At 43.7% G+C, this 21,373-nt stretch overlaps 1 protein-coding gene across 3 annotated transcripts in view; it reads right to left on the bottom strand.

Moving 5' to 3' along the window:
* Positions 1-21,373, bottom strand: part of UNC13D (unc-13 homolog D) — a 109,390-nt gene that overhangs the window by 15,402 nt on the left and 72,615 nt on the right. For all 3 annotated transcript variants that reach the window (XM_029600484.1, XM_029600481.1, XM_029600482.1), the window contains exons 18-29: positions 15,725-15,822; positions 14,935-14,986; positions 13,372-13,502; positions 8,927-9,047; positions 7,359-7,502; positions 7,156-7,251; positions 6,108-6,314; positions 4,691-4,759; positions 3,752-3,831; positions 1,677-1,782; positions 1,333-1,404; positions 732-815 (exon numbers count right to left, since the gene is read on the bottom strand). In XM_029600484.1, the coding sequence (XP_029456344.1) occupies positions 732-815; positions 1,333-1,404; positions 1,677-1,782; positions 3,752-3,831; positions 4,691-4,759; positions 6,108-6,314; positions 7,156-7,251; positions 7,359-7,502; positions 8,927-9,047; positions 13,372-13,502; positions 14,935-14,986; positions 15,725-15,822 (1,260 nt within the window). The remainder of the gene's footprint in view (positions 1-731; positions 816-1,332; positions 1,405-1,676; positions 1,783-3,751; positions 3,832-4,690; positions 4,760-6,107; positions 6,315-7,155; positions 7,252-7,358; positions 7,503-8,926; positions 9,048-13,371; positions 13,503-14,934; positions 14,987-15,724; positions 15,823-21,373) is intronic.

Genomic DNA, 21,373 nt, shown 5'->3' with positions numbered 1-21,373 from the left:
CTTAAGAAAGTGATGCTGTTGAAATCTTGCAGGGAGAGGGAGGTGTGAAAGACTGGAGTAGAATGGCAGATGTTCTTAGTTAAGGGTGTCACCCTTAAAAGAGGAAGAGGGGAGAGTGACGGTACTCTGGAAACTGTGAGTCCTACCTCCGCTCTCCCAGCTTTTGTACTGTGAATGGGCAGGAGCTGCTTCTCAAGAAGACAGAAGCTTAAGCTGTATCCTAAAGAGAAAAAACAAAGCCTCCCCTGTGCACCTGAGGATCCCAGCACAAACAGCTGCTTTGTCCTCCAGATGGCCAAGCTATGGATGCCAGAGAGGAAGAGAGTGTGCGAGGTTAGACCTGGCTTTTAAGATTAAACGGAAGACTAGAACCGTGCCCGTGCTGCTCAATGGCAGGAAACTAATGTCTGACCAAAACTGGTTTCTCTAGGGACCCCCCTGAATCCATAATCCCACTGGGGAACCCCATGTGATGGAATAAGGTGATCAAATTGATGAATATGAGTAACCAAACTAAAATAAGAGGAAAGACCTCCTCCTAGCTCTGCCGCTTCTGCAGTTCAACATGGTTTTAGGTTTTACAGTAAAAAAAACAAAAAAAAAAACGTTAAGTCCAGGTCCAGAGCTGTCCGGCTGAAAATGTGTGGCATGTGAGGCCGGGCCCAGGCCTGGAAGTCCCAGGTCACAGCAGACGGCCTATTTACCCCCCCCATTCCTGGAGGTTCTCTCACCTGCTGCTGAATCCTCTTGCTGAAATACTCCTGGATCAGTTCCCGACTGCTGGACGAGCAGAGTTCCAGTTCACTCTCCAGGGCCTGGGGAGGCAAAAACACAAACGTGGCAAGGTGGGTAAACAAATGGTTTTGATTTAGGCTGCTGGGTTTTTAAACCTTAAAAACCAGACGTTTCTTCCATACATCCCAAACCCGGCGCTGCACCACAACAGCAGAACGAGGCAGGTGAAGGTTATTAGGAGAGATGCTGTGTAATGGAGCCGGCAACCGCCACAGATCCTGGGGAGGGGTCTGCTACAGAATGGAATTCTCCCCTGAAGGGGGTAGGGGGAGTCGGGCCTCACCTACTGCTTCCATTATAAGGTGTTAAATGGCACTCTCCAGTTCTCCCATCACTAAAGGGGGGGTGGGGTGGGGGCGGTTGGGAATCTGTTGAGAGTACAAGTGCAAGCCAGCCTGTTTGGTAAATGTGGCTGATCAGAATCATAACAATCCTATAAACCAGTTAGGACTGCTGTCCTCTCTCCCGGGTGACCATATACTTGTTTGTCCCTCTTCCTTGTCATAAATGTTATAGAGAATCAGATAGGGTCCTTACAGCAAAAGCGGCAGTGTGGAGGTCTTCCAGCGGCAGTCCACATCCCTCTCCGTGAAAGCAAAGCTCCAGGTTCTAAAGAAATTAGGGAAAAATACTTTAGCGCCTCACAAGGGGGGGTTCCAACCTGCTCCTCGCCCACTGTTTACTGACTTCCAATTAATTAATTGCATTTTTTGGCGTTTTGTGCTTCCTTCAGTCTGCTCAAGGACCAGTTCTACCCTCTGCCCCCCTCCCCCACAGTGACTTGTCCTGCGGCATGTCACATACGGAGCTGCCACCCAACCATCCTGGCCCCCCTCACACAGAGACAGTCCCGCTGGCTGTCACATTTAAAGCAGACTCACCTTCAGGGCAACCTGCAGCCTCTTGTAATACATGGGTGAGGTAACCGGCTGTTTGCAGACATCAGTTAATATAGCGAGAATGTGGGCCCACAGCAATGCAAGGAGGCTGTAGGAGACGAGGTGGGGGGGGGGGGGGGCATAGACAGCAATCATCAACATCACTAAGACTCGAGCAAACTTTGTGTAAAACTTCATATCTACTAGATTAAGAAAAATCTGTTTTTACAATAGCAATAAGATTCCTAATCTTGGGCACGTATCAATCAAGATCATGACCACTGCATGCTTTCCCCCTCAATGGTCTCAGTCCAATTCCGAATGCACAGATGCCCACATCAATAGAAAACCACCCAAAACAAGTTGGTACCAATTGGCACCATTTTTGGCAATCTGCGTAGAGAGCTGAAGATTAGTCAGGCATGGAGACTAAATTACCCCTTTCACCCTTACAGTTGACTTCTCTAAAGAGCAGCGTGGGGAGAAGTTGTTCTATTGCTGCCCTAGCTTTATCCATTCTGTGGATAAATGAAGGACTTCGGTTTCCAGCACTATCCATCCAGGAGCTGTGGCATGTGCTAGACTCACTAGAAAGAGCCAAGAAGAAAAATCCCACTAACTCAGAGAAGCACATGATTGCTCCATCAAAGATCCTGACACTGTCAGATTTTCAGAATATCCCTAATGAATATCTGTTAATATTTGATTCACCATCCTTATGGAGTATCTCCTATGACAGTTTACAATAACAAAAATAAAACATAATACAAAATACAAAATATAATACAAACGCACAAAAAAATGACACCAATTAACAGCAGTTAAAAATCATATTCTTCAAGAGTCCTCTACATAAAAGTCAAGCAAATAACTCAAAACGTTAACAAAATAATGACAGGAGTCAAGTGGCACCTTATAGACTAACCAATTTATTGAAGCGAGAGCTTTCGAGGACAGTGTCCAGTTTGTCAGATGCATAAACAGCCCTCGAAAGCTCTCTCTTCAATAAATTGGCTAGTCTATAAGGTGCCACCCGACTCCTGTCATTTTTTTGCTACACTAGACTGACCTCTGAAGATTTAAAAAGCTAACATCATTCATAAAGATAAGCCCTGAACTTTCATTCCTGATCATCAACCAGTCCTAATATCCCAACCTTTTGCCAGAGATATCTTACTTCCCCGATCCACAGGAAAAAGTCCTCAACAAGCCCATTTCTCAGTCAGATTAACATAATAACTAACCAAACACTTGGCTATTATTCGTCTCCTGGCCTAGCCATACTGGCACAGAATTCGCCAGGTGCACAATAACTAGAGATCTTATGCCTTGTCCCTGCCAGTCCAACTGCTGCCAGCGCTGGCACATTCAGCAAGAACCGAAGTGTCCTTGCAGGAGTCTAACGGGACAGCAACTCAGCAGAATATTGAGTTCCCTGTTGATGTGGACACAGAATTTTAATGGCGATTCTGCTTTCAGCAGGCAGTTATTGATGTTCCAGTCAGCAGTAGGGTAATGTGATCTTGTCCCTTTTTCCTCCATCAAAAGCTGTGCTGCAGGGATCTGTCGGATCAAGCGCAAGCAAGCACATGCGGTGCCTTTCTACCGCTGAGCAATGTTCTCTGTAAGCTGAGCATGCGCAGGCGTACCCGCAGGTCATGAAACGCACGCACACGGGAAAACAGAGCACGCACATGAAAAGGAATAGAATGGTGTTTGAAAGAACCCTGTGCACACCTTTGTACATGAGAACTGGTTTGCACACATGCTCCCCCCCCCCCCCCCCCCACACACACACAAAAGCAGAGGGAATACTGCTGCTGCTATCTAGTCTTCCACCGGCAGACAAGAAGTAGCTATCAGAAGTAGTGCATGCACATTTTTCTTTGCATATTCATTAGGGATAGCCTGAAGACTCAGCTGGCTAAAAGGGGGTGCCTGGGGACCAATTTGAGCACCACTGTTGTACGGTGCTGCATGACGAGCGCTTGAAACAGATATGCCAACAGTCACGCCTCCAAAAGGTAAGCCCTCGTCGTCCATGCTGAGTGGGGAAAGGTCCGGGCACTGCGGCTCACCTGTTAAAGTTCTCTTGGACCAAGTTCTCATTCATGTACTGCAGCTGCACCTCCAGGAACTTCATCAAAGGGATGATGCACTGCCAGAAGAAGCAGAGAGAGAGAGACAGTGAGGGGAGAAACAAGGAAGCTAGCAAAACGGTCAAGGAGGGAGACCATGAGGGAGGGGAGATTTTTTGAGACAAAGAACACAAGGCAAATAGAAAATGTAGAGCAATTGAAGGAAAGAAAGGTAAATGGAGAGAAAAATGAAGTGACATATGGTGAAATTAAAAATATATAAAACTGGCAACCAAAGCCAGGCATGCCTCAATTCATGATGGAAAATTTTTTTTTAATAGAGCACAGAGCAACTTAGAAATACCATTTTGGTAGCCAGACTGGAACTGACATTAGTCTGGGAACTGAAATGATGTTTTTTTTAAGTTCTTGTTTGCTTTATTAAAGCATTTTTGTAATATAGCTTGGAGTACCTGGTGCTGGTTGCCTGTTTTGTATACTTTTGATGGTTTATGTGGCTTTCTGACATTCACTTTCTTAGTTACATACCTCTATAAATCAATATCAATATATCAAATATCAAATCAGATTGAAATTTAAAGCACAAAAGTTTTGGAAAATGTTTAAATGTTGAATATCACTTCATGCTTAGGTTAAGGCAGCGCTGGGCTCCAGTGAGTGGGCTCCGATTGGCAGACCTGCCTCTTTGAATCAGTGATTTCAGAAACTCCGCCCACAAGGAGGCGGGACTGCCTGACGTGTTTTCCCCAGTTTGCAGCAAGGGTGTGGATGGCCACTATTGCTGTGGGTTTTTGCTGTGGAAACGAAGGCACTTTACCTCTCCAGAAGGCTGAAAGGCAGAGAAGGGCGAAGGTGCAAATCTATGATACCAAAAAAAAAAAAAAATGAGAGCAAAGGCTTCCTGCAGCCCCTACTTACATCCCCCGGCTCTCTGGAGTCACTGCAGGCAGACAGACCCTGGATGTGTTTGGTGACATCAGCCTCTAGCTGCCACGACAACAGAGAAAGATGTAAAAGTCGAATCCACCTTTTCAGCAGAGATACTGGACAGCATTAAAAATAACTCATCCTGCAGCACACGTCATGAACAAGCCCCTTCTGCTTCACAGCTTCCGTTGCATGAAGGAGTAGGCATTAAGGTTTTGGAAACACCACCTACCATGCCAAGCCCATTCTTACAAACACTATTATGACTAGGTGCTGTCAGGCTATTTGTCATCAGAAACCTGAGCTATGCTATGGGGTGAACTTCCTCCTTCATTTTCTTTGTATTAAATATGAGGATAAAACCTGTGTGTTTTATGAACCATGCCAGCTTCAAACATTTTTGGATGCAGTCAAGACCTAATATGATGCTGGTCAACACTGGCTCCTCTTGAAACCCTTGATTTGACCATAGATGGAAGAAAAACATGAGACAGAATCATGAACTCTTGTGCTAAATGTTTTCCTGTTTATTTTTTTTTTCCTTATTTAAGAAGGAATAAAAATTCAATTTCTTCATTTTCCTTGGGTCACTCTCTGATATTGTGGTCTAAGTGAATGTTACCATAACTTCTTACTTCTCTAATTTTCCTATTTATTTTGTTTTTGTAACTAGCATAGGCCTAATTTCTTTTTCAAGGATTCTCGATATAAAATGTTAACTTTCAATCAACGGAAACCTGAGCTATTACTCCAGACTATCCAAAACATGAATATAGTAGAACAGCGAAAGAATGATTTGTGTACTACTAAAACCCACTGAGGCATGCCATCTTTTCTGTGGTGCACCTAGAATTACAAAGCTAACAATACAAATGTTTTCCCAAGGACAGAACGAAAAAGTCCTCCAGAGAAGCAACAGAATGTAAGGGTAGACTGAAGGATGATGACATTTCTAACAAGCCATGGTGCATTTGGGAAATCTGTCCTGAGCTGTGCCAGTGCACGGATACTAACCTGGTGTCTCTTATTTGCTCCCCTATGCTTCACTTCATAGAACAGCTCAATATAGCATTTGGTTTCTCTCTTTTTTTAATTTTTAAAGGCCTAGGCTAATTCCTTTTGTGCAAATAAGTGCTGCGGCTGCCACAGGCACAGACAGAGCATCCTGCAGCAAGTCACCATCAGGACATGTTGAATGCCACAAGCCCCAAGTCTGAAACGGAGAAGAAAATAGGACTGCAGGGTGCGATAACCTGACCTTAGCCACACACTTCCTGGGTACAATAACAGGGAAGGGTGAGAGAAAAGGAAGGTTGTGTGCGTGCAGGCAGGACTCGTCTGACTTAGGAATGATAGCCTCAGACCTAATACCAGTGAAATCAGAAAGGAGGGGAGAGGCAGTAGTTACCTTCTGTGCCAGGGCCTGCACCACATCCCGGATCTCGTGGTCCAGGCAGGCCACGGTGCTCTCCAGCTGCATGTGTAGTGTGTGCTGAAACTGCTCCGGCTCGATTACGTGCGCCATCTTCTGCTCCAAGCGCTCCCAGTCCAGCTGGGATGGGAGCTTCAGGAGCACCAGGCGCAGCTGCTCGATATTATTCACCACCACGCAAAGCTGGAAGGGGGGGGGGAAGGGAGAGGTATTTGTAATTCAGTGCTCCAGCTTTTAGCTCAGTAACCCCCTCCCTCTTGTGGGTTCTCATTATCACACTTGCACATGAACTGTAGTTCTGAAAGGAATTTCATACTCTCATAGAAGGATTGGACTAAAGCAGTAACCAAGATACGCTGACCATTTACGGGCCGATTCAGTATGGTGTGCGTGGCCGAGCGCACCTTTAGCCCCTGTTTGGCTGTGCGTTTTCGACGCGCTATTTTTACCCCTTATACAGTAAGGGGTAATAACGCGTCAAAAACGCGCGGCCACCCCCCTCCCCCGAAACTAATAGTGCCCGCAACATGCAAATGCATATTGATGGGCCTATTAGTTCTTCTGGCGCGATACAGAAAGTACAATGTGCAGCGAAGCCGCACATTTTACTTTCAGAAATTAACGCCTGCCCAAAGGGTTGGAAGAAAATATTTCTTTTCAGAGGGGGTAGTGGACGCATGGAATAGCCTCCTTATGGAAACAGTGGCGACATGGGCAGTGTCAGAATTCAAGAAAGCGTAGGACAGGCACAGGGGATCTCTGAGGGATAGGAAGAGACTACAAAGCTGAGCAGGAGATGTGGATGGGCAGACTGGATGTGCCATATGGTCAACATGTAACCAATATTAAGAGGATACTTGGCTAGGCAGTTTCCATCACTTTCAAGTCCCTAAATCTGCCCAAGTATAAATATTTAGTAGTGATTCTCCATCACCTCAGAGCATTTCTGGGAAGTCAATACCAGGGACACAGCACGTTTCTGACTGTTTCCAAAGTCATCATCACTGTCTGTAATCTCTCTTACCTTGTTAGCACCATCACCTTCATCTCCCTGAACTGCTATTTCCTCAGCCCTCCTCTTGATCAGCGTGCAGTAAGTGATGGCAATACGGCACATGTCCTGTAACCAGGGAGCGAGGGGGGGGGGGGTAGAGTGAGTGCGGGAAGCGAGAGGCAAACAGCCCCCCCCCCCCCGGAATTCCATCATCTTCCCTAGACCGACTTTACCTCCGTAAACTTCACCATGATCATGAAGGCTTCCTCGGGGTCCGGCCACTCCAACTGCAGCCACGTCCTGATTATCTGCGTGTAGCACGTGGACAGGTCCACGGTGGATGAGCTGTGCTTGCGCAGCTCTGCCACAGGCTTAAGCTGAGGGGAAGAAAGACCAGTGGGGAGGGGAGGGAGAGGTGCCAGCCGAATAATATAACGTCTTCATAAAAATATGCACAAAATAACTACAGATTGTCTTTTAAAATGCAAATTTCAAACATTTTAACATTTGACTCACAGAGAGGGCAGTTTTCAAAGGGCTTGATTTCCTTGGGTGAAGCAGTGTTTTACATGCAGACATGGCCTTTTACAAAATTGCCCGCATGATATGAGGACTTATATGCCTGCCCACGTGTTTAAATTTACCCAGACTGAGCGGAGCGCTTCCCAGGGCTGGAGTTAGGAAGTGGTTTGAATTGACGCACATACTTTTGGATTTTCAAATTTTCCTTGGAAATTTTCCTTGGAAATTTTCCTTGGAAATTTCTGTGTACAACGGTGGAACCGTGTGCAGGCAGGGTAGGCAGGATCATTTTCAAAGAATACACAGGCGCATTAAGTTCACTTTGAAAACTGGTGTAACTTCTGCCTGTATTTACTGGCTACTGTATCGGGCTTTTGAAAAATTACCTCCTAAGAGGTTGATATTCAGCACCACTTAGCCAGATAAGTTTGGACTTATCTGGCTAAGTGGTGGAGTTTGAATATTTGGCTGTGTTCAGTGGCTGCCATTAAGCTGAATTACTATTTATCCTGCTAAAAAGCTATCTGGCTAAGTGAAAGGTGGAATGGGGCCGTTCTAGGGTGCGGCTATTTATCTAGCTAACTTAGGCCTGGATTTATCAAAATGTGATAAGTATCGCATGCGATAGCAAAAGGGGCATGGTTTTTATTGCAATTTGTGATAATGTTTTCAGACCTGTTGTATTTCCTGTATACAACACATGAGAGAGAGAGAGAGACTGCCTAGCCATAATGACCTCTCCCTAGATAGATATTTGTATCCCTATGGGAGGCCCACCAAGTAACTTGAGATGAGGTTTAGGTATTAGTGTAGGGGGTTAGGGGCCACTTTGACATTCAACGTGAGACGTACGAACAGAACAGTGGTCTCTTGTGAAGATTTGATGACCTTTGGAGTGAGGAAACTCTCTCTCTCTCTCTCTCTCTCCCCCCCTCTCCCCCAGATAATAAATCTCAAGCTACTATTGCTTATTAATTAATAGCAGTTTATGGATTTTTTCCTCTAGGAACTTATCCAAACTTTTTTAAACCCAGTTACACTAACTGCCATAACCACATCCTCTGGCAATGAATTCCATAGCTTAACTATGCTCTGAGTGAAAAATAATTTTCTTCAATTTGTTTTACATGAGCTACTTGCTAACTTCACGGACCTATAAATGTCTTGAAAATCCCTTACTGTGCATTGCTAAAGAACAGGGAGAGTCTAAAACAAAATCATTGAGAAATATATTTTGAAAACAAGGGAATTGGTAGTGCTTCCACCTCCTTGCAGTTACCTGGTCCATCTGAACAGCTCTCTGGACCCTCTCTAGAGCTGTAATATAGGCTTTCTGGAGCCAGTTGAGTAGAGCATCCCTGAACCATTGGTAGTAATCTTTCAGAACCAAGGTGACATTCCTGAAGGACAAGAACAAGAAAAACTGACAATGTGCCAGCTTGTCAAGGACACATTTTATCTCCTGAGAATAACAATTTACTGTTAGGTGAAAAAAAATTGGAGAACTGGAGTAGGAAACTGGAATCTCATTTTAGGTACAATGTCAGAACATGAAGGAGACAAATTTCCACGGGTTAATCCAGAAATGGAAGATGACCCATCCACCAACCAAAGCTCCACCCTCTTCTACGCCAAGGCGTGGTGCAGCTGTGCAGGAGGCATTAGTTGTTTTATTCCCAACCATAGACTGCGTGCTCAGCTGGCAGACACACACTGTGCATATATACACAGCTAGCTCTACTCATTCTAATTGCCTGAAAAATTGGTTATAAAAAAAGTGAAAATTGATCTTCGTTTTCCCCCAGTGCATTCCAAGGGGCATGGTGAATGCTGATGATATTGATATGCAGGGAGACCCGCCCAAAATTGAGTCTCTTGGTTCTAGCAGCACAAGACGTTTGGGTGGAGGAGACTCTTCAAACTATCATGGTTGGTAACGGTTTTACTTGTTTTGTTGTTGTACCTCAAAACGGCCACAGGATGGCATTTTTAGAGCGCTAACCATTACTGTCTATGTGTTGATGTGATTTGGGGAAAATGGTGTATGTGAGTTCTCTGATTGGGTGACCACGTTTTAGCTGGAGGTATATATGTGGGAAGTTTATGGTGGGTTTTGCCCTTTAGTTCCTGCCCTTTCTAAGGGTGGGAATGTGTGTGAAAGGGACTTCCAGAGATGTAGCCAGCCTGCGGGCTGGTAGGCCCGAGGATCCACCCAGTGGGAGTGGAGTCCTGCAGGGGTCCCTCTTCCCCTCAAGGGGAGAAGCCCGAGCCTGTGGTGTGGAAAGGAATTTCTTTTCCTTCTCGCGAGGAAGTTAACTTGAAACCGGGGTAAAGTGGCAGTTACTCCTTCCCTTGAGGAACCAGACCGAGGATGGAAAGAGTCAAGGATTCCCCAGAAGCCCTGGTGCGTGGAGGATGCCGGGGAAAAGCTACACACAGCTGGGGAGCATTTGGGGAGGTCAATGACCAAGAGTTATGAATAATGCTTTGGAAGAGAAATTGCAATTGCTCTGGATGTGAATTACAATATTGGATATGATCATGGCAAAAACCCCATTCCTTAGAAAAGGATTGGGACTGAGGTGCACTTAAAGAGGAATCTGAGAGTTCAGAAATGTGTTAGAATATTTAGGGTCACCTTAATGCTTAGTAGAGTAGGACTTCACAATCTTATGAAAAAGTGTTGGGAATAGCCAATATACTTAAAGTAACCCAATACTCTTCACCAAATGTCACACATTATCGACGCTGCACAACTGAAGTTATTAGAACATATTAGAAAATGACCGTCATAATAGGCTTCCTCGTTAGGGCTTTCGCCTAATTCAACTCGGCCTTATGTGTAATCATAGGTCATTGCTGTCAGATCTCAGGAATAATTCCCACGATTGAGATGCAAAAAAGTATATTTTTTAAGATATTTTTAAATTGCAATTAAAATATAAAGACATTAGCTGTTTCTACCGTCAAAAATTACGTTAGTATAATATCACTGATGAGCAATCCATCTCTTGAAAAATTCCAACTTATCTTAAAGTACTTCAACGTTTCAATCATGAGCCATAGCGATATTCACAGTGCTGATGACCCGAATAGAATAGAATTAGAATATTTAGGGACAGTGGATCGCAAGATACCTAGATGTGATACATAGGGATAGAAAATAGTGCCCAGTGAAAAATGGACACTGTCAAGTAACATATATATGAATCTGCTATGCTTAAAAGAGAACATTATATTTGCATACATGAGATAACATTGCTTTACTAATATATAATGGAGAAATAACTATTATTACATATAAAAGACTGCTTTTGCTTAAATGCTCGTCAGAAACGGTTAAGTGCATTGCTTAAAGAAGTTTTACAATGAAGCACACTGTTCCAACTTAGATAAGGTTTCTATATCTCTGAATTATGGGACAATAATCCTGGAAAAGTTCTCATGCTATCTGAAAAATTCCAGTGGCTATTTTAACACACAGAGTAAAACCGCTCGGTGAGGGAAGCCTCTCTGCCCGATTATGCCGCAAAAGCCATCTCAAATACCTTGAACCGCAAAAAGTACATGTCAGTGCTGGCTGCAGGAATTAACCAGGTGAAGGCACATACATCTCACAGTAATATGTTAAAAGCAGTTTTCTGTCACATTTGCATCTTTTGCTACTTGTTAATGGGGCTTCCCTTCTAAAGCACACAGCATTTCATTTGCTCTCGGAGCACAGCAATATTCAACAAGCAAAACAGCCTCACATATTTTTGTTCCTTTCCATACAACAGTAGCAGTCTGGACTGATCCTGGTACATACAGGGAACAGTATTTGGCACTTCAGTACTCATATTTAACACGTGAGCTGTTCAACATCTACACGGTGGAAGTTTCACAGATGGAACAAACCATATACCTGTTAAAAGCTGCTTGTCTAACATGAGACATCTTTTGAAAATGTGCTGAGATGTACCGGTACTAAACCCTCTCACAGGACGATGGGTAATAAATGCACCCCCCGAAGAAGCTGAATCCCACTGAAACAACGGCCTTTGTAGGGATTAAAGATTAAGGTTAAAGACGAGAATTCGCCAGCAATAGTTCTAAAGAAACATGGTGTAAGTGCCGTGTGAGTTAAAAAATATTTTAAAAATAATTTTGGAATATATAAATCATGTTAACTGAATAAGTAGGGGGTTAAAATCTTTGATCCTATATTTGATGTTGATATTTTTGAGAAACATTGCATAATTATTGTGGGAAGATTTAAAAGTTTTCTTGTGAAACACTTTCGGAATGAATAATTTATATTAGCTGATTGATAAGCATTGATTCACTTTGATCTTACGTGGTGTGTATGAATGGGGTGTTGATATATGATAGATGTAAGTATGTTTTTGATGTGAATGAGCATTGTTTTTATGGAATGGGGCTCTTGTTATGATCATTTGGCTATAAAGTGGAGCACTTATCAAGGTCTAAGTGTATATAAAATTCTGTATTAATATAAAAAAATGACATAGGAATTTTTGCAAGATTTGTAATAAATATTTTGCTAAAGTTTCCTGTAGACCAGAGATGAGGAAATGCCTTGAACTCTCATAGTTAACTGCTCCTAACAGTGTTTATCAAAATATTGCTTTTGCTCATATTGCATTTATTATAATCATTGCTTTCTATTATAACTATTTACTTGTACCACAATATACTCACACATATATTCAGTATATACTGTATATATTAGTGTTTTGTGTATTATTTCCTCTGAGCCACAAGCAAGCACCAAAGGGTAAGAGGTATAACAACACCAGATCTGGGATCTGGTGTGGTGTACAGAACATCGACCGAGTATTAATGGGAGATGTAGGATATTTTCATGGGAAGGAGGAGAGGGATTTCAGTATATCTCTTGTATTATTATTTATGGTAGGACAACGTAGTGACTCTGCCTGTTTTGAATCCATTGAATCTCCGAAATATTCAGCATGTACTTTTTATACAAAGCAAAAATCGACCCACGTACATAGTTGCTGACTGATAAATCCAGGAATGAAGTTAAGAGTTGGAATTTGAAAGTAGAGTTTGCTATGTTTTATTTTAGCTGGCATTAATGGGCGGCGGGTTGGGGCTAGAATTCATGAAAGGGATATGAGGTACGTCCTCCCTGTCCAGTCAGAAAAGAGAAATTGGTAAAGTGCCCATCACAGCTGTCTCTATACATGTTTATATGCTTGACCGACTCTAAACAAATTTGTAAGGAATGACTTTTAACCAATAGAGAAACCCCCTTCCATTATTTTATGTATCCTACACAGGGGTTACTGATGGAAACAACTTTAGCCTAAACAGAGCTTTCTGGGTAAATACAGATTTTAATTCTCATTTACGTACTTTGTGCTAGGCCTCAAATACAAGCCAATTGCATGACTGCAAATCATGGAAGCTCCTCCCTTTTCCTCTCTCAGGCTCCTCCTCCTCTTCCCTAGACTATTTTGTTGACAATTTTCAAAGGAGTTACACGCATAAAAGTAGTATATATCGAAGCAACTTTCAAAAGCCCATTTACGCACAAAAAACCTTTTGACAATTGAGCGCTATGGAATGAATTTTCAAAGGAGTTACAAATGTAAAAGGAGCAATTTCCAAAAGCTCTTTTTACATGTATAAATCCTTTTGAAAATGATCTCCTAAGGGTCGAAACTGGAACTGAATCTGATGCAGCAGCCTGTGTGGTACCTGCTTGACAAGTTGATGCGAAGCTGATAAAGCTCCTTGAGGTCCATGTATAGCTGGTAAAGGTGATCAGATGTGGCCTGGGACATGACACTTTCAATCTGCGCCATCTGCTCCATCACCTGCTGCGACATCTGCAGAGAGTGACAAAAGGAGGGGAGGTCAAATCTTGGATAGACAGAAAACAAGACGAGATAAGATATGTGAAGTAGCACACCTGACGACCCTCTGTGGGTGACATGTGGAGGGGGCATAATTTCCTTGAGATAGCTACATAATATGTGATTTAAGATGCTTATAAGCCGGCCTAGTAGCTCAGTGGCAGTGTTGTGCACGGCCATGAGGAAGGTGTCACGGTTCTATCCCTGAGTCAGGTCTTCCACTCTCTGGGTCGGCTGGGGATGATGAGGATGCAGCATTCACAGCCCCTGGGAGGGGGAGGGAGGAAGTTGTAGCCATTGCGTAAGAGTGACACCTAGTGGCTGGATTCAGGGCCCATGACTGCAAGGTTTCGGAAGGTGCATGACCCTGGGCCCGTTACTGTCGCTGCAATTGACCAGACCAGGTATGTTGGGGGGAGGGAAAATAAAATAGGGGGAAGATCCCCGTGTGACTGCGAATAAAGGCTCATGGCAACAGTCCCCAGCCATGGCTCCAACTGAGCTGAAAGCACAAAAAGTAGCAGGAGGAAACTGCCAGGTCATAAGAACATAAGAACATAAGAAAATGCCATACTGGGTCAGACCAAGGGTCCATCAAGCCCAGCATCCTGTTTCCAACAGTGGCCAATCCAGGCCATAAGAACCTGGCAAGTACCCAAAAACTAAGTCTATTCCATGTAACCATTGCTAATGGCAGTGGCTATTCTCTAAGTGAACTTAATAGCAGGTAATGGACTTCTCCTCCAAGAACTTATACAATCCTTTTTTAAACACAGCTATACTAACTGCACTAACCACATCCTCTGGCAACAAATTCCAGAGTTTAATTGTGCGTTGAGTAAAAAAGAACTTTCTCCGATTAGTTTTAAATGTGCCCCATGCTAACTTCATGGAGTGCCCCCTAGTCTTTCTACTATCCGAAAGAGTAAAATAACCGATTCACATCTACCCGCTCTAGACCTTTCATAATTTTAAACATCTCTATCATATCCCCCCCTCAGCCGTCTCTTCTCCAAGCTGAAAAGTCAAAACAATAATTTAAAAAAAATAAGTTTTCAAGGTTCATGGGCATTCTGCAAGTTACTTATGTGAGATGAGAAAAGCTTCCCTATCACTCAACTGCAAAGCTTGTCCTTGGTCAAATGGGACTGGATGATTGGTAACCCCTGATTTCCTCAATCTGTTATTAAACAATAAATCCAAGCATGAGGTACACATATTGCATCCCAGGGATAAGCTTAAGGGATTCAAGACTGGAACGGCTTCACATTTTTTTGTCTTATTCCAGAATCCTAACAGAACCAAAGAAATCTTTACTTTTGTGGTATGCTGGTTCTCAGGGAGGTAGGCGGCTTTCTTATCTGCTGCACATATGTAAGAACTTAAAACATGAAGATGTGCTCACCAATCGCTGGAGCTCCATATACGTGATCCTGAAGACATCCACTTTCACAATACTGCAGGAAAGAACCAGAGTGAGGAACTGGAGAGCAACCATGAATAGGAGACCTTCATTAAGACCTGCCTATCCATACATGACTTAATTCTGCCCCCCGCCCCCCGAATTCCACCCCTCTCCCAGGAACATCCCGCCCGCTGACAAAGAGGAGCAAAGGAGAAACTGTCCCCAGGTTTAAGGGCTTCAGGGGAATAAGTGCCAATGGCGGGCAACACAAATAAACTGAATGATCCTGGAAATATTCGGAAAATATCACAGGAATAATAACCAGGCAGCGTTACCTGTGAAATTGTACAATATCACAGAGAAAAACCAGAGTCATCTGGGTAAATGAGCAGTGTTCCAGGAGTACCTGCATAGTGCTAGAGGAGCAGTCAGTTAGAAATTATGCTATTTCTTTCACTAATTTTCTCTCTCTTAAATAGCAGATAAACTGAAAGATCCTTCTGGAAATATTTGAAAAATATCACAGGAATAACCAGGCAGCAATACCTGTGACATTGGACAATATCACAGGGTAATGAATCCCTTTTCTCTTTACCATGCGTTCGTCTACATCTGATTTCTGCCTTTCTGGTACATAAAATGTAAAGTAAGCTTTTTTGGGGAGAGGGAAGCAGCATACAGATATTAGCTTGCAAATAGCTGGAACGTGCTTGCTTTACGCCTCCTTCCCGCCTTCACCGTGGAAATAAGGGAAGCAGAGCTGGATAGCCACCACTCCCTGGTGTCTTACTTGATAAAGAATTTGTTCCAGGTTTTGATGCAGCTCTGGAGGTCTCCATTCACCTCGGCCACCAAACTCACTAGCGACTTCACATTCTCCTCCACACTCTGCCAAAGCACAAAATAGTATTTGTGTATTGTGATATTTGTTTTATGACGGTAAAAAAAGGAGATGAGATGAGGGGAGTGAACCAAAATAGCTACAGAAAATGTCAAGACATTAGTAGATCTAATATTGAATTAAGTCATTTTACCATCCATTGCCTCAGGTACAAACTCACAGGGTCATTTATCAAAACGCGATGTGGCCTTATCGCGTGCAATAATGCCCTACCGCACGCGATAACGGTTGCATCGCAGCAGTATTATTGAAATGAGGGGAAGGGGAGGAGTGTGGGCAAGGGTATGGCCCGGCACACTGCAAGCAATAATGTTTTCCACATTATTGCTGGCAGCAACGCGGGAAAGAACACCACCTTTTCCTGTGGCACTATGGGGTGTGAAAGTGTGCGGCGTGGCCACAACCGTGGCAGGCGAAAACGCACCACCGCGTTTTCGGCCGGCTACACAATTTCGCCCCTGCCCCTTTTTTTTTTTTTCTTACCGCAGCTCATCCTTCTACTATAAATATAGCAGAATAATGAATCTAGCTATCAGATTGTAAGCCCTCTGGGGATAGGGAAATACCTCCAGTACCTGAATGTAATCTGCTTTGAAGTGCCGAAAAAGTGCGAAAAGCAGAATATAAAAATCTAAATAAAAATAAAATACATTTACAAGCTGACTGCGGGCAGGTTACATGATTTGCTCATGGTCACACAGTTAGTGGAGCAATTGGTGCTCTGCTGAACCACCAGTCAATGTTAACAGGAGCAGTGTAGTTAATAAGGCACTCAAACTGTTTGAATCAACACTCTCCTCCTATTCCCCTCCCAAATACTATGAGAAGGTTATTGCTATAAGCCCAATGCATTGAGCACAGGAATACACACACACACACACACACACACACCCTTTTGAGACAGTCTCTTAACACCTTGCAAACCTAGTTCCAGCTGCCAGAAGAAGTAGCGTAACAGGACAATGCCAACATGTGGTTATTCAATCTGGTGCCATGGACCAAAATGCACTGGGAAGGGTGTCAGAAAAGAAGAACTTGGGGGGGGGGGGGGTATCTTGTAATACCATTGATTACATTTTTCTTGCACTCTTTTGGTAGAAGACACCACATTTTGGCATGTCTGCGCACAACCTGTAAAAATTGCTAAATTTGTATGAAGCATGATTCGTTTTTCTAATAAAATATGTTTGCAAGAAAACAAAAACTGGATTACATTCTCCCGATGACATGGAGACAGGCCAGGAACAATGGCCACCAGAAACCGGGAAGGAATTTTAATGGGACATCTATGCTTTTGAATTAATTTTATTAGCAGGGAAGAGAAAAGCAACTGCCTCCTTCCTACAATCAAAATAGTTTGTTTGTTTGTTTGTTTATTTATTTATTTATTTATTTATTTAAAAGTCTTCTATACCGATGTTAGTCGAAACATCACCTCGGTTTACATGGAACAAAAGCAACGGAAATTACAAGTAACAGGGGAAGGGTAAGGGGTACAAAAAACCATAAGGAGAGCAGAGAAGCATAGGAACAAACAACAAGTGAACTATAATGTCATAAGAACAAGGTCATAGTCAAAAATATGCAGCAAGACCTACTGAAGCCTGGCAAACCCCCCCCCCCCCCCCAAAAAAAACAACTTGCAGTGCTTTGGATTGAGCATTGCTGGCATAAATCAAAACAAGAAAAAGATGAAATTGCATATAATAAATTGCCTAGCAGTTAGAGACTTCACGTTCAACAGGTTAAGAAAGAGTATTACTAGCATCAGTAGTGTGGGATCTACTTAGTTTTTGGGTACTTGCCAAGTACTTGTAGCCTGGTTTGGCCTCTGTTGGAAACAGGATGCTGGGCTTGGCGGACCCTTGGTCTGACCCAGTATGGCAATTTCTTATGTTCTTAGATGTTATAGATCTTTGAATCAGTTTCAAGAATTGTTTTATGTGGTAAAAAGATTAACATAACCACCAAAATTGTTGAATTCAGATGTGAACGATGTCAAAGGTTTAGAAAATCCAGGCCTGGCTCTAGGCTAACTGGCACCTCTCTCCCTCCCCCCCTCTGGTGATGGCAACTCTAGCATAGGGCTCCATCCTTCGGTAGTTGCAGCAGCTCCTACACAGCGCCCCACCCTCTTTCTCTCTCTCCCTGCCTCCCACCCTTTGCTCAGCACTATTATGCTCTCGACCTCTGCCTATCAAGATGTGGAAGGGCATGGGCGGGGGGGGGGGGGGGGGAAGGATGCTAACATGGTAGCGCCCCCCTCATACATGGCGCCCTGTGCGGCTGCACAGGTCGCATACCCCAAAAGCCAGCCCTGAGCAGATCACTGTTAAATAAAGTACACAGATTATTTTCTAAAGTACAGTGAAAAGAGCCCAATAACGTAGTCATTCCTGACTCGTTATAGAACCAGTTCAGACCAAGAGCAGAAGTAGAGGAAATAGTCACAGTTTTCCTTTACTTACTGAGCTCTGGATCCCTGCCCTTTTTTGGATTGTTCAGAATATGTAAGTAGTCAAAAATCATAAAAAAGGTATGGTGCCTCAATCATTAACAAAGGCAATAGTGCTGCCAGTAGTTAAAAATCATACCGCATCACTGACAGATAAAATAATCGCCCACTTTCAAACTGGCCCACATTGAGTAAGATTTTAGAAAAATATGACTTCCAGTTTGATTTCAGAAAGTCGAGGGGAAATGAGGTTTTATTGGTAAGCTTAATGGATTCTTTATGTAGAATAATAGGTAGGCTTTTCTCTGTCTCCATCTGCTGGCAGGGATGAATAAACCCAGGAGTCTGGACTGATCCGGGTACGTACAGGGAATGGCTCTTCTATTTCTCCTGTGATGTGGGACATTTCAGTGGCCTTCAAAACCATGTCACATAAACTTTGGGTATTGGCTCAACTGTTTTAAGTTGGTTTGAATCATATTTGGAGCACAGAATGCAACAAAGCAGAGCAAATGTCTGTCTTCATGGAAGGATCTCAGAGCAGGTGTACCTCAGGGATAACATTATCTTCAGCCCTGTTTAATATTTATTTTCAGCCGCTGCGTGGTATCCTTTGAGGGTGGGATACGTGATCTATGCTGATGATATTCAGTTTTATATTCCTTGTAATGCTGATGGCTCAACTCATTCCCATTATTAAAATTATTTTATTACTAAAAATACATGAAAAGAAAATTAGTTCCTACCTGTTAATTTTCGTTCCTGTAGTACCACAGATCAGTCCAGACCGTGGGTTGAGCCTCCTTTCCAGCAGGTGGAGACAGACTAAAACTGAAAAGGGTATCCTATATGAGGACAGAGCCTACCCTGCAGCCCTTCAGTATAACCATTGTCAAAGCAGACAACAACAAAACTAGAATAGAATCAAGCAAGTAACCAAAAAGCTCAATGGAACAACTGTAAAACAATGTAAGCAACATGGTATGACTATCCGCTCTTGCATATACTTGGTGCTTGGACAACCAAGGCTTCCGGTGTAATTGCTCAGTATTCTTGCAAGGAATGAAGTATCAAGATCTGCGAATCTGCAAGAACAAGCTTTGAGAGGACAGAAAAGAAGACAAACAGGGAAGGGCGTCTGGACTGATCCGTGGTACTACAGGAACGAAAATTAACAGGTAAGAACTAATTTTCCTTTCCCTGTACGTACCCGGATCAGTCCAGACCGTGGGATGGACCAAAGCTTCCCTATCCCGGGTGGGACCGAGACAGTCCCGCTCGAAGCACTTGCCGCCCAAAAGAATCAAAAACCGGTGCTTGCACATCCAGACGGTAGTGTCGAGCAAAAGTATGTAGGGACGTCCATGTAGCAGCCCTGCAAATCTCTTGCGGAGAGACCGATTGGCTCTCCGCCCAGGAAGTAGCTTGAGAACGCAGCGAATGAGCCTTAAGGCCCTCCGGAAGCGCCCAACCTTGGTAAAGATAGGCCAAGGAGATGGCTTAGAAACATAGAAACATAGAAATGACGGCAGAAGAAGACCAAATGGCCCATCCAGTCTGCCCAGCAAGCTTCCCTCATTTTTTCTCTCATACTTATCTGTTTCTCTTAGCTCTTTGGTTCTAATTCCCTTCCACCCCCACCATTAATGTAGAGAGCAGTGATGGAGCTGCATCCAAGTGAAATACCTAGCTTGATTAGTTAGGGGTAGTAGGGGTAGTAACCGCTGCAATAAGCAAGCTACACCCATGTTTATTCCCTTTACCCAGACTATGTCATACAGCCCCTATTGGTTGTTTTTCCTCTCTCCTGCCGTTGAAGCGGAGAGCCATGCTGGTTATGCATTGAAAGTGAAGTATCAGGCCCTTTTGGTTTAGGGTAGTAACCGCCGTAACAAGCCAGCTACTCCCTGCTTTGTGAGTGCGAATCCTTTTTTTTTTTTTTTCTTCTCCCCTGCAGTTGAAGCTATTCTGGATATGCGTGAAGCCTCAGCTTTTCTTATTCCCCTGCTGTTGAAGCAGAGAGCTATGCTGGAAATGCTTGATGTATCAGCCTTTCTCCCATGCCATGAAGCAGAGAGCCATGCTGGATATGCATCGAAAGCGAAGTATCAGGCACATTTGGTTTGGGGTAGTAACCGCCGTAATAAGCCAGCTACTCCCCGCTTTGTGAGTGTGAACCCTCTTTTCTTCTCCCCTGCCGTTGAAGCAGAGAACTATGCTGTAAATGCTTGGAAAGTGAAGTATTAGGCTTATTTGGTTTGGGGTAGTAACCGCCGTAACAAGCCAGCTACTCCCCTCTTTGTGATTGCAAATCCTTTTTTCCACATTTCCTCTTGCCGTTGAAGCTTAGAGCGATGTTGGAGTCACAGTAAGCATCTGTATGTTTATTTAATAAGGGTATTGTCTCCGGGCAGTAGCCATCGTTCTGGTGAGCCACCCACTCTACATTGGCAGTCTCTTGACTTTATGGATCCACAGTGTTTATCCCATGCCCCTTTGAAGTCCCTTACAGTTCTGGTCTTCACCACTTCCTCCGGAAGGGCATTCCAGGCATCCACCACCCTCTCCGTGAAGAAATACTTCCTGACATTGGTTCTGAATCTTCCTCCCTGGAGCTTCAAATCGTGACCCCTGGTTCTGCTGATTTTCTTCCTACGGAAAAGGTTTGTCGTTGTCTTTGGATCATTAAAACCTTTCAAGTATCTGAAAGTCTGTATCATATCACCTCTGCTCCTCCTCTCCTCCAGGGTGTACATATTTAGATTCTTCAATCTCTCCTCGTACGTCATCCGATGAAGATCCTCCACCTTCCTGGTCGCCCTTCTCTGTACCGCTTCCATCTTGTCTTTGTCTTTTTGAAGATATGGTCTCCAGAACTGAACACAGTACTCCAGGTGAGGCCTCACCAAGGACCTGTACAGGGGAATAATCACTTCCCTTTTCTTACTCGATATTCCTCTCTCTATGCAGCCCAGCATTCTTCTGGCTTTTGCTATCGCCTTGTCGCATTGTTTCGCAGACTTCATATCATTAGATACTATCACCCCAAGGTCCCTCTCCTGCTCCGTGCACATCAGCCTTCC

Source organism: Rhinatrema bivittatum, chromosome 4 (genome assembly GCF_901001135.1).
Source record: "Rhinatrema bivittatum chromosome 4, aRhiBiv1.1, whole genome shotgun sequence".
NCBI lineage: Eukaryota > Metazoa > Chordata > Amphibia > Gymnophiona > Rhinatrematidae > Rhinatrema > Rhinatrema bivittatum.
Note: the sequence above shows the minus strand (reverse complement) of the source record. Positions and strands in the feature narration are given on the sequence as shown.